The sequence below is a fragment of the Pteropus medius genome, unplaced genomic scaffold (assembly GCF_902729225.1).
Source record: "Pteropus medius unplaced genomic scaffold, Ma_sr-lr_union100, whole genome shotgun sequence".
In the NCBI taxonomy this organism is placed as follows: domain Eukaryota; kingdom Metazoa; phylum Chordata; class Mammalia; order Chiroptera; family Pteropodidae; genus Pteropus; species Pteropus medius.
The window spans coordinates 71,278-85,372 of NW_024349227.1; the positions used below are offsets into that span (position 1 = coordinate 71,278).

The following is a 14,095-nucleotide window of genomic DNA, read 5'->3' on the forward strand; positions in this document are numbered from 1 at the left end:
GGAATCCCAGCCACGTGATTGGCTGATCAGGGACAGCTGAATGGAAATGGATGGGCAGAGGCTCTCTACTGGCCCAGTGAATAATTAACAGCAGAAATACAGCACCGGTATTTACCTAATCTCCTTCCTCTTCACTAGCCCTCATTCTTGATAACATGTTGCAATCATTTTTCTCCTCTGCCAACCATTTCCCCTAAGTGAAAAGATAATATGAATTTGATGCCAGAATTTTTTTTCTTTTCATAACACAAGATGGTTAAACAAAATGCAATCCAGCTAGCCTGGAAACCTTGGATACCGCAGGGTTCAAACTAGGTTCACAAAAATGATCCACTGTCCATAAGTCCGACAGGCTTTCCTGGGGCTCAGTTACCTATGGATGACCTTGCCTTGTGCTGGTCTTCATCCTACCCCGAGAGCGCAAATGGTGGGGAGTTTAACACACATACTGAGTCCCTGCTGTGTGCCAAGTTGTCTAGAACAATATTATTACTTAGTTAATCTAAACTACTACCACCACCACTACTACTAAATGCTGGGCACCAAATGATCTGCAGAAGTTAGTCTATCATTGAGTGCTGCTAGAAGACTGCAATGAAGAGCCAGTCGTGTTTGTTATTACATAGCTCTAGAAAGGATGTCAAACCCTGTGAGGGCTTGACATTATCAATTAAGCTATTAATCCTCGGGATTAAGATTTGTATGCTCAGGGATGTGGTTCCATAATGTAGCAGTTAGCACGTCTGCTTTACATGCAGAAGTCCTGGGTTCATGCCCCAGTGAGGCCAGAGTCAATGGTCTATGGCCATGCCACCCTGAATAAGCCTCATGTCTGATCTCGGAAGCTAAGCAGGGTCGGGCCTGGTTAGTACTTGGATGAGAGACCACCTAGGAAGACCAGATGCTGTAGGCATAAATAATAATAATAATAATAATAATAATAATAATATGATTGTATGCTCAGGAAATTGCTATTAAAGAGCAATTCTTCCTTAAACTTAATTTTTTCTGTAACTAACATGAGAAGTCTCATAAAGATTTCAGAAAAAAAGGAGTTGAACCACAGCAGGAGTTTTGACAGAAGATGTGACATTTGGGCTGGGCTTTGAATGAAAAGTGGAAATTATTAGATGAAAATACAATGTTAGAGGTAAAAGGAACATGGGACAAAGGTGAGACTGATTTGCTGATTTGACAAGAATGAGCAGAAAGTATTCCACATTGTGCAAAGTTGTGAGAGCTGAGTTAGAGAAAATATCATCTTAAAGTTCGGTCTTTAAAATACCATTTCCCGATCTATTGGAGTCCTTTCTTTTCCACAGTGACTATTACAAATTTTTCTCTCAAGTCACCAAATTGTCTTACTCTCAGTAGATGACCTTGCCTTTTACTTTACTAAAAGAATTCTGCATTATCTTCTCTCTGCCTCAAGTTTTCTCTAGTGTTCCCTCCTGTTTCAGAAGAGATTTGTTTGTTCTTCTCCTTATTTGCAATGCCTTTCCTCCTGAAATGTTCCCTTAATCTTGCTGAAACCTCAAATTCTAATTTTCTTCTGTTGGACTTCTGAAGAGGCTCCTACACTTCCTGCCCACTCTTTCTCATTAATCACTTCACACCCCTCCATTTGTGGCCTTCCAATCTGGCTTCTCCCCACCCTTACTGACAGACCTCTTTCAGGCATGCCTTTGTCTCCAAATCCAAAATTTCTTTATCTCATTTCTTATCATTTCTTGGCAGCCCCAAACTCGCTGATCATCTCCTTTCTGAAACTCTCTAATCCCTTGGCTTCCATGATCCTGAACTTTCCTGATTCCTCCATCTTACTAATTGCTCTCTCTTAGTTGTCATTACCATCTCTTCCTCCTTCTCATACCTAAATATAGATATATCCCAGGTTCTTCTTCAAAAAATTTTTTTCTTCTCATTTTTAATTATCTTACCATGGTTCTAAATATTCTCTGTAAGAGAACTACCCCAGAGGCTACATCTCTCTCTGATTACTCTCATAAATGCAGACTTACATTTTTCTCTTGGTCATTGGACATCTTACAAGCACCTCGTACTCAGCGCATCCAAAGGGAAACTTCTCATTTCCTGCACAGAAACCTCACCTTCTGATCCCCACGTCAATCCAAGCTCCCAGGAATGGAATTTCAGATTCATCTTTAAACCTTTCCTCTTCCTCCCCTTCTAACATTCTATCAGTGGACAAGTTGTTTTCATTGGATTTTGCAATATTTTTCATGTCTGCTCTTTCTTTTCTATTTCTACTGCCATCAAGCCAGTTCAGGTCATCATGGCTTCTCATGCGGATTCTTGCAGTAGCCCTTTAATGGATTCTCTTTCTTAATTCTCTTCCCACTTCCACCTATACTACCTATTGTTGTGAGAGAAAGATTCTATATTCTGTCCTCATTGCTCCCTTGCTTAAAAGTCTTCCATCTCAGCTCATTGCCTACCAAATAAAGTTTAAACTCTCTAAAATACCCTTTAAAAACCCTCTATAAACTCACAGTGATATATCTTTTTAGTCTCTTCTCTCATCACCCCCCCATGCTTTAAAGATTTAAGTGGATTCAGGCTATGTGCTAGTCCCTAAACATGCCCCATCTTTCCTGCCTCTTCACAGCACCTTTTCAAAAAACTTATTAAAAACTCTATTTAAAACATTAAAGAAGTTTAAGAGAATAAACACCTGTAATTTCATCATTCTAAGACAACTGTTTTCATGTGTGCCTATTATTTATTGCCTTGTCCTTTTCTACAATAATGAAGGTTTTAATAAGTGCAAACATTAATACTTATTTTTCTGTATTCTATTTTTACTTGAGTTATTTTTTTAAGATTTTGTGTTCAAAATTATCACTGTAAAAGGCTGCATTACATTTGATGTACCACAGTTTATTTAAAAATTTCTGGTTTGGACATTTCAAATGCTCACAAGTTCTTGCTAGTGTAGACAATGTAGGCAATAATATAATAGTTTTAAATTAAAAATTATTTTGCTCAAGTTAGATTAATCCTAGGAGTAAATTTTCTTGGTTAAAAAGTTCATGATGCTCTTACTACATTTCTTAAATCTTCTTTCCACCTGAAATGTCTTCTCAATAATCTTTGTCTCTAACTCTTACTCACTTTCAAAGGCTCAAATGACTATGACCTCTTCCTTGACAATTTTCCTGCCGCCTCCTCCCAGACAGAAATCACCCTTGTGACATTTGAGCTCCTACAGCACACTGTTCTGTGAAAAGTGTTTATTTCATTCTAATAACCCTGAATTAATTAATTGTGTGTGTGTTGTATCTATTAATAGACTGGGGGTTACTTGAGAGCCCATCTGTTATTCTCCTTTGTGACTACACCTAGAGATTTTCAATTATTTCAAGCTCTCTGAATTTTGTATTTCATCCAGATTTCCTATGTGTTTTAAGTAGAGGTCAGAGTGCAAGATGGAAGAAATTTGTCATATCAGTTCAGTATGACTTCTTGACAGGAAAATCTTGGGATTCTTGTGTCTTCTACCCTCAAAAAAAAGAAGAGAATATATTCGTTTGTGTTGCACCACCTCAAATTTACCACACAGGGCAGACTTTCATCCCAAAGGCAGAGAATGATATTACTAAAGAAGATTTGGAAATCTGGTTTCATAAACAGGATGTAGGGGAGACCCAGGAGAGAGTTTGGGTCCTAATTCTACTTTTTTCTCAATAGGTCATTTTAAGATATAACTGTTCTTAGCCTATTTTCCCAAAATGAGAGGTTAATTTTTACCTCATAAATTTTGGTTAATTTGAGGTTAATTTTTGCCTCCTCATTTGTCTCGTATTAAAATATGAGGCACATTCTAAGCTGCGATCCAAGCTTTCCGTTCTCTTTACAGACAGGAAATTAAACCCCTTGTTCCCCATTCATGTGTTGCTAATTCTGGTCTTAGACAACCACCACACTTGGTCTTTCCATATTTTGAGTGCAACATAAACACAGAGTGTTATGTAACCACAGTTGGTTACTATGAAGTTGTTTTTCAGTTCAATGAGAGAAAAATCTGAAACCAATTTTTACTTTTTAACCAAGAGGAAGATTTATTCAGAGGTGCATTTGCCAGTCTGCTCAGCTACAATGTCAGGGCACATTTTTGCCTCCAACTGAGCTTTCTTTATTTCCAGAGAATATTTTAGTTCCTCCATCGTTAAGCCATTTTCATTTAATCTTTGCATAAAGTTCTCTATGGCTTTGCAAAGTTCCTTATTTTCCTGAAAGGCAAGCTGAAGAGAGAGAAAAAAAATTTAAGTTCCAGCTTAAGAACTGAGACCCAGTTCTCTCTAAAGCCTATGAATAGTGCTTACATCCCTGAGTGAAGGTTCAGAACCAGGTTAACTTAAGTAGGGATCTGGGCCTTCAACATAATGTTTAAATATACTTATTATTAAACTAAAGAGGAGAAAATTGACGTGTTCAGTGTTTTTTGGAGTTTAAAAGAATTTTAGAGACTTTTCACAGAAGAACTCCCAAGTCTAAGATATGAGTTTATGTATCTTGCTCTACAAAGCACACGAGACAACAACTCCACAGGGCCTCATGAGGAATTTGTGATGATAGTGGAAAATGGGAACCTCCATATATAAAAATGCAAGTTAATAGTTTATGAGCCCATCTGACAGGCCAAGGTCAACCTATTCAAATACATCCCAAATTGAACAGATATTTACTAAGCATGTGGCAGGAGCAATGACAGGCCCTAGAGATACAACTGTGAACAAGAGTCTACTACTTACAAGTGCCTTTTCCCCCTCAGGCTGTGGAGCTGGTTTGGGAGCTTCTTCGATCAATTCACAGACTGGAAGAGCACTGCTCCACTCCCCTTCCACGCACTGCTGTTCTTGTGTGCCCACTAAGCAGTATCTGAACAGAAATTAGATAGCAATGTACTTGGCCTTTCCACCTTATGAGCTGGGCAGCTAAAGCTGATTTTATGTCTTTGTATTTCAGTATTTCATGCTTTGATAGAACCCATCTCCCTGCTCCTGATCCATAATGTATGTTTAAGTTATCTCAGTATTACAAAGCAGTATAATAAAGTAAAACTACTCTTCTGAGGAGTGGAGAGGACCCAAGTGATGAGCCAACCCATAATACATGGAGAAGTAAAAAATTCTGAACATATGTGTTTACACACAGTTTTTGGGTAGGGAGGGTGAGAAGAGAAGCTCTTCATCATTTAGTAACTTTTTAAAAAGCATCCGTTATCTGTGCTTTTAAAAAGAGTAGACAGCTAGAGACAGCCATCAAATAAATCTTAGTGAACTGTCTAAAAAGGAGCTGCAGCTTTTAATCAGAAAAACACAGGAGTTGACTGCAGAGTTTGTTAGGGATACGTAATGAGATTGAAATGCTAGTGAGGGCACATGATCCTGAGTTAATAAGACTGAGGCAAGGGAAAGAAAAAGCCAGATCTATAAGGTAGGTGATCAGGTAACCTAAATTAAGGTTAGACTTTAATTAGGATATTTTAAAGATCTATACTCTAAATCGTTCTATCTGCACTTCCATATGTTCTGTATTTCTGTAAGTTTTTCGTTATAAAAACACATTTTTAATACTTTATCTTTTCTTAACTAAGGAAAAAAAAGTGATACTTTAATTAGGATAAATAGGATCAGTCTGTCTTCTAGAGATTAGGGAAAGCTGGTAGTGGACTAAAGCATCTCTCAAAATTAGAATGAGCTCAGAATCCTGAAGCAGCAGGAAATCAGAGGACCAGTTTGAGACCATGCTACTAGTCAATTAGCAAGATCTTATATTTGAAAGGCCACATGCACTTACCTCTTTTCACAGTAATAAGTAATGGTAGATCCTGAGCTGAAATCTTTTCCTTCAAAATAGCCATGAGCTGGATACCCAGGAGGGCCACAGTCTCCTGAGAGACAGGAGTATAGAAATGACAGTGGTAAAGTTCAGTTATGCTCAATTAACAGCACCCCCAAATTTACGACTGTCTATACCAGCACCTGCTGTCTTCATAGCATCATAATTGGGAATCTGGAATATGTTCTCCATTCATTTCCTTCTGGTCAAAATCATATTGGTCCATAGGAAAGACCCTCTCCCCCCAGCTCATCCTCCAGTCATTAGTGATTTGAGAGTATTTTTTGATTGGCAGGAGCGCCAGGAAAGGAAGCTTAAGTTGTAGGAATGTTAACTGTCAGCGTACAAGAAAAGAAAAATTGATCACATGTAGAAGTGGAAGAAGTAAAGTAACTCTGAGATAGGAGATAAATGGTGTGAGCTCAAATGGAGGTTGACATTCCCTGTGAGATAGAGTTGTGAATATGAGACCTTCAGAAAAACAGAAAATGGAGCTCAAGCAGTGGGGATGAATCTATAGAAACCGTGGAGAGATGGACAAGGTACTGGATGTTAGGAGTTTGGGTTCTGGTTCTTCCAGTAGCCATGGAGCACTAAAGAAGCCATGTCATCCCTCTTGACTTTGTTCCTAACCCATGAGTGGGTTAAATGATATTATCTCTAACGTCCTTTTTTACTCTGAGATTGAGTCTAGACATGTTGATCAAGATTAGAGGCTGAATCAAGAATAATTACATAGGTGTATATTTATTGAAACATAAAAATCTTCAAAACAAATAATTGCCTAAAAACAGCAAATCATTAAAGAGCATGTATAATACTATTTATGTAAAATATAGTCATACACAAACATAAAAAAAGTGAAGTCTGAAAATTATATATCAAAGTACTCTGCTAACCCTGGGTGGTAGGTTTGTAGGTAATTAACTGTTTTCTTCTTTTATTTTCTGAATTTTCTACAACCGAAATTAATTACTTGAGCAGTTAATAAGTAATTGTTAAAATATCAAAAGCCGAGTTCAAAAGCTGTATAGAGGAAAGGAAAAAAGAATTTCAAGAAGTTGATTAAGAAATTCCTGTTTAGACAGGGTTTCTCCGGTGACTTTTAAGAGTACAATTTTGAACAGAAGGAGATGATGTTGATCCTGGATCTAAACAGAAAAGAATCTGCTTTATTCGAAGACCTAGGGAGCTTCCCCAAGAATCGGACAATGAACTAAAACAAAAAACAGAGATCCTGGATTCTGCAGCTAGCAAGAGAACTACTGAATTAAAGGAGAGTAAAATAGAGAAGGCCTGAAAAAAATAAATACTTTACACCTGTCAAGCTAATGATGTAAATGATTTTATGTTTGTAATTTAACAGCATGTAGTACATATTTTAAGTAATCCCAAACTATATAAATAAGGATATATATAGTTTCTGCTTTTAAACAGCCTATTTTTTACTTTAATAGCTACTTCCAAAATACATCTAAAGAATGATATCACTTTCTCTCACTGACATAAGTGGCTGGCCCCTCATATACTGAATGATATTAAATGTAATAAATTTTTTTAGCTAATCTGATTAGTAAAAAAATATATCTAATTTGAACATCCATTTCTATAATTATTAGTAATGTTTAATAGTCTTTCATAAATTTGAGAGATATAAATGCCTTTTGGGACTAATTTTGGAATTGTCTATCTTTAAGATTTTCTTACAAAACTAAATATACTCTTACCATATGATTCAGCAATTGCTTAGTATTTACCCAAAGGATTTGAAAACTTGTATCTACACAAAAACCTGCACACAATGTCTATAGAAGCTTTATTCATATTTACCAAAACTTGGAAACAAATGAGATGTCTTTCAGAGATAAATGGATAAAATGTGTGCATCCAGAAATGAAATATTATTCAGCAACAAAAAGAAATATGCTGTCAAGCCACAAAAAGACATAGAGGAACCTTAAAAGCATATTATTCAGTGAGAGAATCCAATCTGAAAGTCTACCCCTCTATATGATTCCAACTACATGACAGTCTAAAAAAGGCAAAATGATGGAAACAATAAAAATATCAGTGGTTGAGAGGGGTGGGGGAAGTAGAGAGATGAATAAGCAGAGTATAGAGGATTTTTAGGGCAGTGGAAATACTGTTCAATATTACAAAGATGGGTACATGTCGTTATACATTTGTCCAAATCCTTAGAATGTACAACTCCAAGCACGAGCCCTAATGTAAAGTATGGATTTTGGGTGATTATGATAAGTGATGGTGATAATGGGAGAGGCTACACATGTGTGGGGGTAGAGGGTATAAGGGAATCTCTGTACCTTCTTCTCAGTTTTATTGTAAATTTAAACTTCTCTTTAAAAAAAACTCTTTAAAAAGATAAATAAATTCATAATATAGATATATACCCTTCTAAATGAGATTTTTAAATTAATTTTTTGTTTCATAATTTTTAATTTAAAATTCTGGTTAGTATTGCACTGTAATACTAAGTATGCCCATTCATGATCATGGCATATCTTTTCTTTTATTTAAGTCTTATTTTATGTCTTTCAGTAAATTTTCATGTAAGTCTCATGAATGGAATTATTTTTACATTTCAATATTAACCTAATAATTATTACTAGAAAGTAAAATTATTGATTTTTCAATATTTATTTTGTATTCAAAAATAAAGTTTTTGGTAGAATTTCTTGTATCTTTTAAGTATATTTGCAAATAATGATATCCTGCAATTCAGCAATTACTCTGAGACTATACTATAGAAATAATAGAATAGCATAGACATAAAGGTATATATGTATGTGTACACATATATATGATAATATTCATTTCAGCATTGTTTGTAATAGCAAAAGTAGAGAAACATCAATATGAGATATATGGACTAAGTTATGGAAATCCACATGCAGTTATTAAAAAGTAGGAGATAGAGCTACACATACTGATCTGTGAAAGATTCTCATGTATATTGTTATATGAAAAAAAGCAATATGAAAACTATGTATTGGAAAATCTCATTTTTGTAGGTATGTAATGTGTGTAGGTATGTGTGGGTGTATTTGTTTATGTAAAATGTCTGCATAAACATAAGAAAACATCATAAAATAAACACATCTAACTCCGAGAGCTGTTATACTGTAGTGATAGAAGGAGGTGCTTGTAACTCTTATTTTATATAATTTTATTATGGATGAGTTATGGTTTTTCCCCCTGTTTTTGTGTATTTTTCAAATAAAAATTTTAAGTCACTATCTTGAAGTTAAAAAAAAAAAAAGTCAGACGCCCCAAACTTCCCTATATATTCGACCTGGTAGGACAGGAATGCTACTTAAGAAAAGAAAAAAATGGTATGTGCTGTTTGAATGCTGTTCCTGTCCATAAAATACATCGCCTGAATTGAGGTTCTCTCTGTGAGCTCCACTTGTTTCTTGGCTGCTTGTTAAATCCTAAACCCTTTCCAGATACAAAAAAAGAGAAAGCATCGCAGGAATGTGGCAAATGCCTGGGGTACCACTACTGATCAATATCTTTGAGATTTGAATGCTGTGTTTCTCTTGTACTTACTGCTTTTGCAGACAGGAAGGGGAGGCACCCAGGTGTGGTCCTCTAGGCACTGGCTCCAATTGCTGCCCTTGAGGACGTAGTGCTCATTGCACTTAAATGTGATTTTGTCACTCACATTCACAGGCCCCTGAAAACTGGACTCACCATTCACTAGTACAGGGTCAGGACAGTGGCCCACTGAAGAAGAAAACAGACAGCAGTCTGAAAAGGCCAGGCTGACCTCCTCAGATTTCATTGAGAAAACAGGAAATTAGAGTTAAAACTGCACTTTTTAATAGGGACTAGTATACGGTACCAAACCATATCAATGCAGGATGAGAAAAGACTGGGTTGGCCTAAGTGTGGAAGAAAAGGTCTTGATCATTCACAAGATTGACAACTGGCACATGAGCTTACTGAAAGAAATGACGTATATAGCTGGAAATTACCAACAACATGTTTATTATCCTGGTATGTTAAGCATTACTCAAAAATTCTTGAGTCTATGTTTGAGGCAAGTGTTTCCTTCCCTTTTATACAGCCAAATATATACATTACTCATCATTTTTTACTTTGTTTTGTTTTTTCCAGGTGGAAAAACAGGAGAGAATGCAGAGGAATGTGAATTTGGTCATATGAATGAAAGATAAACATGCTGGTGTGCTTTACTCTAGGTATACAGGAGAACTAATCAGGTTATTCCTAAAAAATAGTAATAATAGAGAGGATATGGATTAATTCTCCACATCTATAGACACTACAAATGAGTTTTGTGAACTTGAACATATCACTTAGATTTCAGTTATCATACATGTAAATTGAGAACACAAAATTATCCCAGTTCAAGTTACATGATGAATGAAATAAAATATGATATATTTACTTCAAATTAATAACAATGCTACAAAGCAGAATTATTGATGAAAAAAAGAATAGTCATATGTTGATAATTATTGAAGGTGGGTAATAAAGACATTGAGTTCATTTTGTTATCTTTTGCATAAGTTTAAAATTTTTCATAATAAAAAAATTTTAAAGTAGTATAATATTAAACAAATTACAGCCAAAAAACGTCATTCCAATATATGGTAGAAATTCTTTCCTTCTTGTAGGGGTGATTGAATCTACTAAGAGCTGATCATGTACCATCCAAAAGAAGTTCCACCACTAGAGTGCTTTAAAAATGGATTCCTGGAAGTTGAGAACTTGTTTCTTTATAAGTTTTAACATGGCCTCCTGGAGGTAGGATACGAAAGAATGCAGGAAGATGACAAGATGGACAAAGAGGCAGAAAGATCAAACTTACAGTGGCACTTGGGAGTGGGGGTATTCCACTCCTCAGAGGCATTGCAATAAAAGGTTTTCTCTCCTACCAGGTGGAAGCCCGTAAGACAAAGGTAAGTTCCCAGAATTTGTCCTTCCGTCTCCTTTACAACAAATATGCTATTGTCCACTGAAGGAAGTTCTGGACAGCTCTTTGCTGCAAAGACTGCAAGGACAAAGGAAACAGATTCACTTGGCATACTGTGTGCTATGAGGAAGCTCTTATTAGATTCCCCCATCCAACTATCTTTTTGCTGGATTATTGTTTCTGATTCCTTTTACTCATCCATGTTTGTGTCCATCCACATCCCTCCCTCCCCAAGAATTCCCAAAGTTTTGTTTTCAAAAGGATAACAGGAATTTCACTCAAATCCAGCCATACGTTATTTACTCACAAAGAAACCATCCCCCTTCCAAACAGCAGCCCTGGAGGTTATAGCAGATAAGACCTCTCAAGATTTTGAAACTGGTACTGGTTTCGTAGAAGGTGAAAGTAAGCAGGTAGCCACTCACTTCACTGACTAGAATTCATCATTAAATATTTACTAAGCCCCCTACACAGAACAGAGTATTAAGCTGAGTAATTTGAGATTTTTCGACAAAGCAAATACCTTTCGTTGATTTAAATTTCACTAAAACCCAAGAGAGAATGCCTCCTAAGCCACAAACTGATAGTTTGCCTTGTAAATTGAACTTAAGCATACATACCATCTGAGTCAGAAATCAGCCACACTACCACGAGATAGCACACAAACCAAAAAAACATCTTGTGATGATCAATTGCTTGAACCAGACTGGAATTAACCAAGCCCAGGCACCTGATTTGGATCAAAATAGATCTAACACTGATTAAGATCAGACCAACCACCTTCTCTTAGGCAAGGGGTTGTATTGATTCTCCTTCCCTGGAAAGAATGCAAAAAAAAAAAAAAAAAAAAAATCTGCAACAGGAAATAAAGACAGCTCTAAGGAAATTGGTACAGAGAAGGGTGGGAGAGACTTTGCAAAGATGCAAAGCAGTGGTAAAAGAGCTGCCAGTTTTAAAACTCAGTCTCAGAAATTGCCAAGTTCTTTTCACGGAAATCTAGTTGATCAATCCCTTTGAACAGCAGGCTTATCCTTCCACAACAGACTTGGGCCAAATGGTCTTGCCATGACCTTCACTTCTGTCAATATTTGCCAGTGTTTATAGTCCACCTTCTGCAACTCCCTCCAGCATTGCGGGAGGAGGAAGGCATGCCAATCCTAGGTGCTTTCCCAAGTAAAATCTAACTCCGGGTGCTACCTCATCCCCCTTTCTCAAATATCAGATATCCTAAGCTGTAAGCAGCACTGAAGACTGAAAACTTAGGGAAGTTAACTGACCCTACTTGTCTCTCATCTTCCAGAGACAAGTAAGGTCAGTTAACTTCCCAGCAAGGAGCTGGTCCTGATTGATTTCAAACTTGAGAAGAACTCCCAAGTCCTGCAGTCATACATTGTCCTCATTTGCCAGGCCTGCGCCAAGCTTCCCATTCTGTGGGCCTGCAGGAGTTGGCCTGAATCAGGAGTCAACCAAATGAACTGAGAAAGAGAGAGATGAGGAAAATGCTTTGATATCAGGAATTAAATCATGTAAAATTGTTTTGGGGGCTCTCATAGCTTCTTGTTCATGACTATTACAATGATTAGATTTGTCCATGCTCCAATTATAAAACTGGGGTAAAATTCCTACAAAATTTTAGGTTTTAGAAAAATAATAAATATAAAGTATAAGGGCACAGTAAGGTCTCAAATGTTCTTCTTTTCCCCATCCATTAGCATTACTTTGTAATGATTTGTTCATGTCTTTCTCCTCCACTAGACAACTCTAGGACAGGGAATCTGCCTTGTCTGTGTTTGTGTTCCTGTCCTCTGCACTCCAGAATGCAAAGTAGAACTGTCTGCTAAATGAGTAAAAGCAGTGCAGGATACACGAAAAGAACACGGTCATCCAAAAACTCTACCACAGCCTCTCAAAGCCACACTGATAATTTATCATTTATTGTATACTGCTTTTATAGTTTTTCCACATCTTATTTTTGCTCAACTAATATATGGGCTCCTAGAGTACAAGCACTTCTTAAGTATAATTTTCAAAAAGTTAATCATATGACACATAAATATAAAATGAGTATGTGTCAAAGATTTTTACTCAACTCATTAATTAATGAGGGGACCATTAAGATGCTACAAGTAGTTCAGAGGATTTGAGAAACAGATTTATATAGTCAGTCAATTAAAGACATTCTGAAATGACTTTTTTAATAGGTGCAAAAATGGCAATATCATAGAGGGCAATAAACTTTAATATTTGGAATCAGTTTTTTCAATTGATGGAAATTAATCGAATCTGCTGGATAAAATTAATTTGCTTTGCTATCATCATAATCATTTGCATTGTTCTCAGGAAAGAATCACTTGCATTCCTATCCATTTGTACAAATTAACCTTTACTCTCATTGGATAGTTTTTAAAAAAAAGCCTAATTAATAGAAAGTCAATCAAAATTATACACTCATATGAAATCAATAATCCCCAGAGAAGGTCTTTTAGACAATACTCAGGATTCCACTGGAAAGTTTCTCCAATGATCTCTTTTTGCCCATTTCTAGGCTTTGAGTAATTTTTCTTAGCACACACATATTCTACTTCTTGAGGAATACGTGTTTCTCAGTATCTAACATACGTAATGTTTTACAACAAATGATTTTTAAAAGTGAAGGAAAATTTTGTTCATTCCTACATAAACATGAGCATAAAATAGATTATTACAAATGGTTTATTCAGATTCAGATTAAGACTTTAGAAAGGTGCTATATTTCTTATAATATTCTTTTACTAACATTTCTCCATGAAATGTAAAAATATTTACACTAAGTGGGATATATAGAGACTATAAATACCCTCATACAGTTAGGTCAGGTTTTGCTGTCAAATAAACTAGAAGAAAACTTTTTTTTCAAAGCTATTTAGATTTTGGAATTACATATAAGGAGTTATGAAATCATGTTTTATTATGAGTGTCCAAGGCTGGATAAATTAATAAATATGCCCTTTTAGACCTTTGAACCTTGAGAACAATGATCTAATCCAGATTGCTTTCTGGAGAACTGGGGTAATAGGTCAGGAGCAGAAGTTGCACTCACATTGGTTTGATTGTTTTACAAAGGAATGAGCAGGCAGTAATGAGTGGAAATGATTAGAAGGTGAGGGACAAAGGAGTAGAAATACAAGAGTCAGCAATGTGTAGGCTGGGGGAAGAGTTGTGGGTAGTTAAATGAGGGGCACACGCTGTGTGAGAGACTGTAAGAGAATTGGGAAAAGATGATTTTAAGAA

The 14,095-nt window shown here is 36.1% G+C and overlaps 1 protein-coding gene across 1 annotated transcript; it reads right to left on the reverse strand.

The window, feature by feature from the left end:
* Positions 1-4,055: 4,055 nt before the first annotated feature.
* Positions 4,056-11,576, reverse strand: C4BPB (complement component 4 binding protein beta). The gene is made up of 6 exons (XM_039881710.1): positions 11,446-11,576; positions 10,721-10,903; positions 9,436-9,612; positions 5,824-5,917; positions 4,776-4,902; positions 4,056-4,265 (listed from the first exon to the last, which is right to left on the reverse strand). The coding sequence occupies exons 1-6, from the start codon at positions 11,501-11,503 to the stop codon at positions 4,083-4,085; spliced, it is 822 nt and encodes a 273-aa protein (XP_039737644.1). The 5' UTR covers positions 11,504-11,576; the 3' UTR covers positions 4,056-4,082.
* Between the last annotated feature and the right edge of the window lie 2,519 nt (positions 11,577-14,095).

Coding starts and splice junctions, on each gene's coding strand:
- C4BPB (XM_039881710.1), bottom strand. CDS start 11,503: ATGTTTTTTTGGTTTGTGTGCTATCTCGTGGTAGTGTGGCTGATTTCT. Junction 9,613..10,720: donor CCCCACTCCCAAGTGCCACT/GTAAGTTTGATC, acceptor TTTCTTCTTCAG/TGGGCCACTGTCCTGACCCT. Junction 4,266..4,775: donor CTGAGGGGGAAAAGGCACTT/GTAAGTAGTAGA, acceptor CTCTCTCTTCAG/CTTGCCTTTCAGGAAAATAA.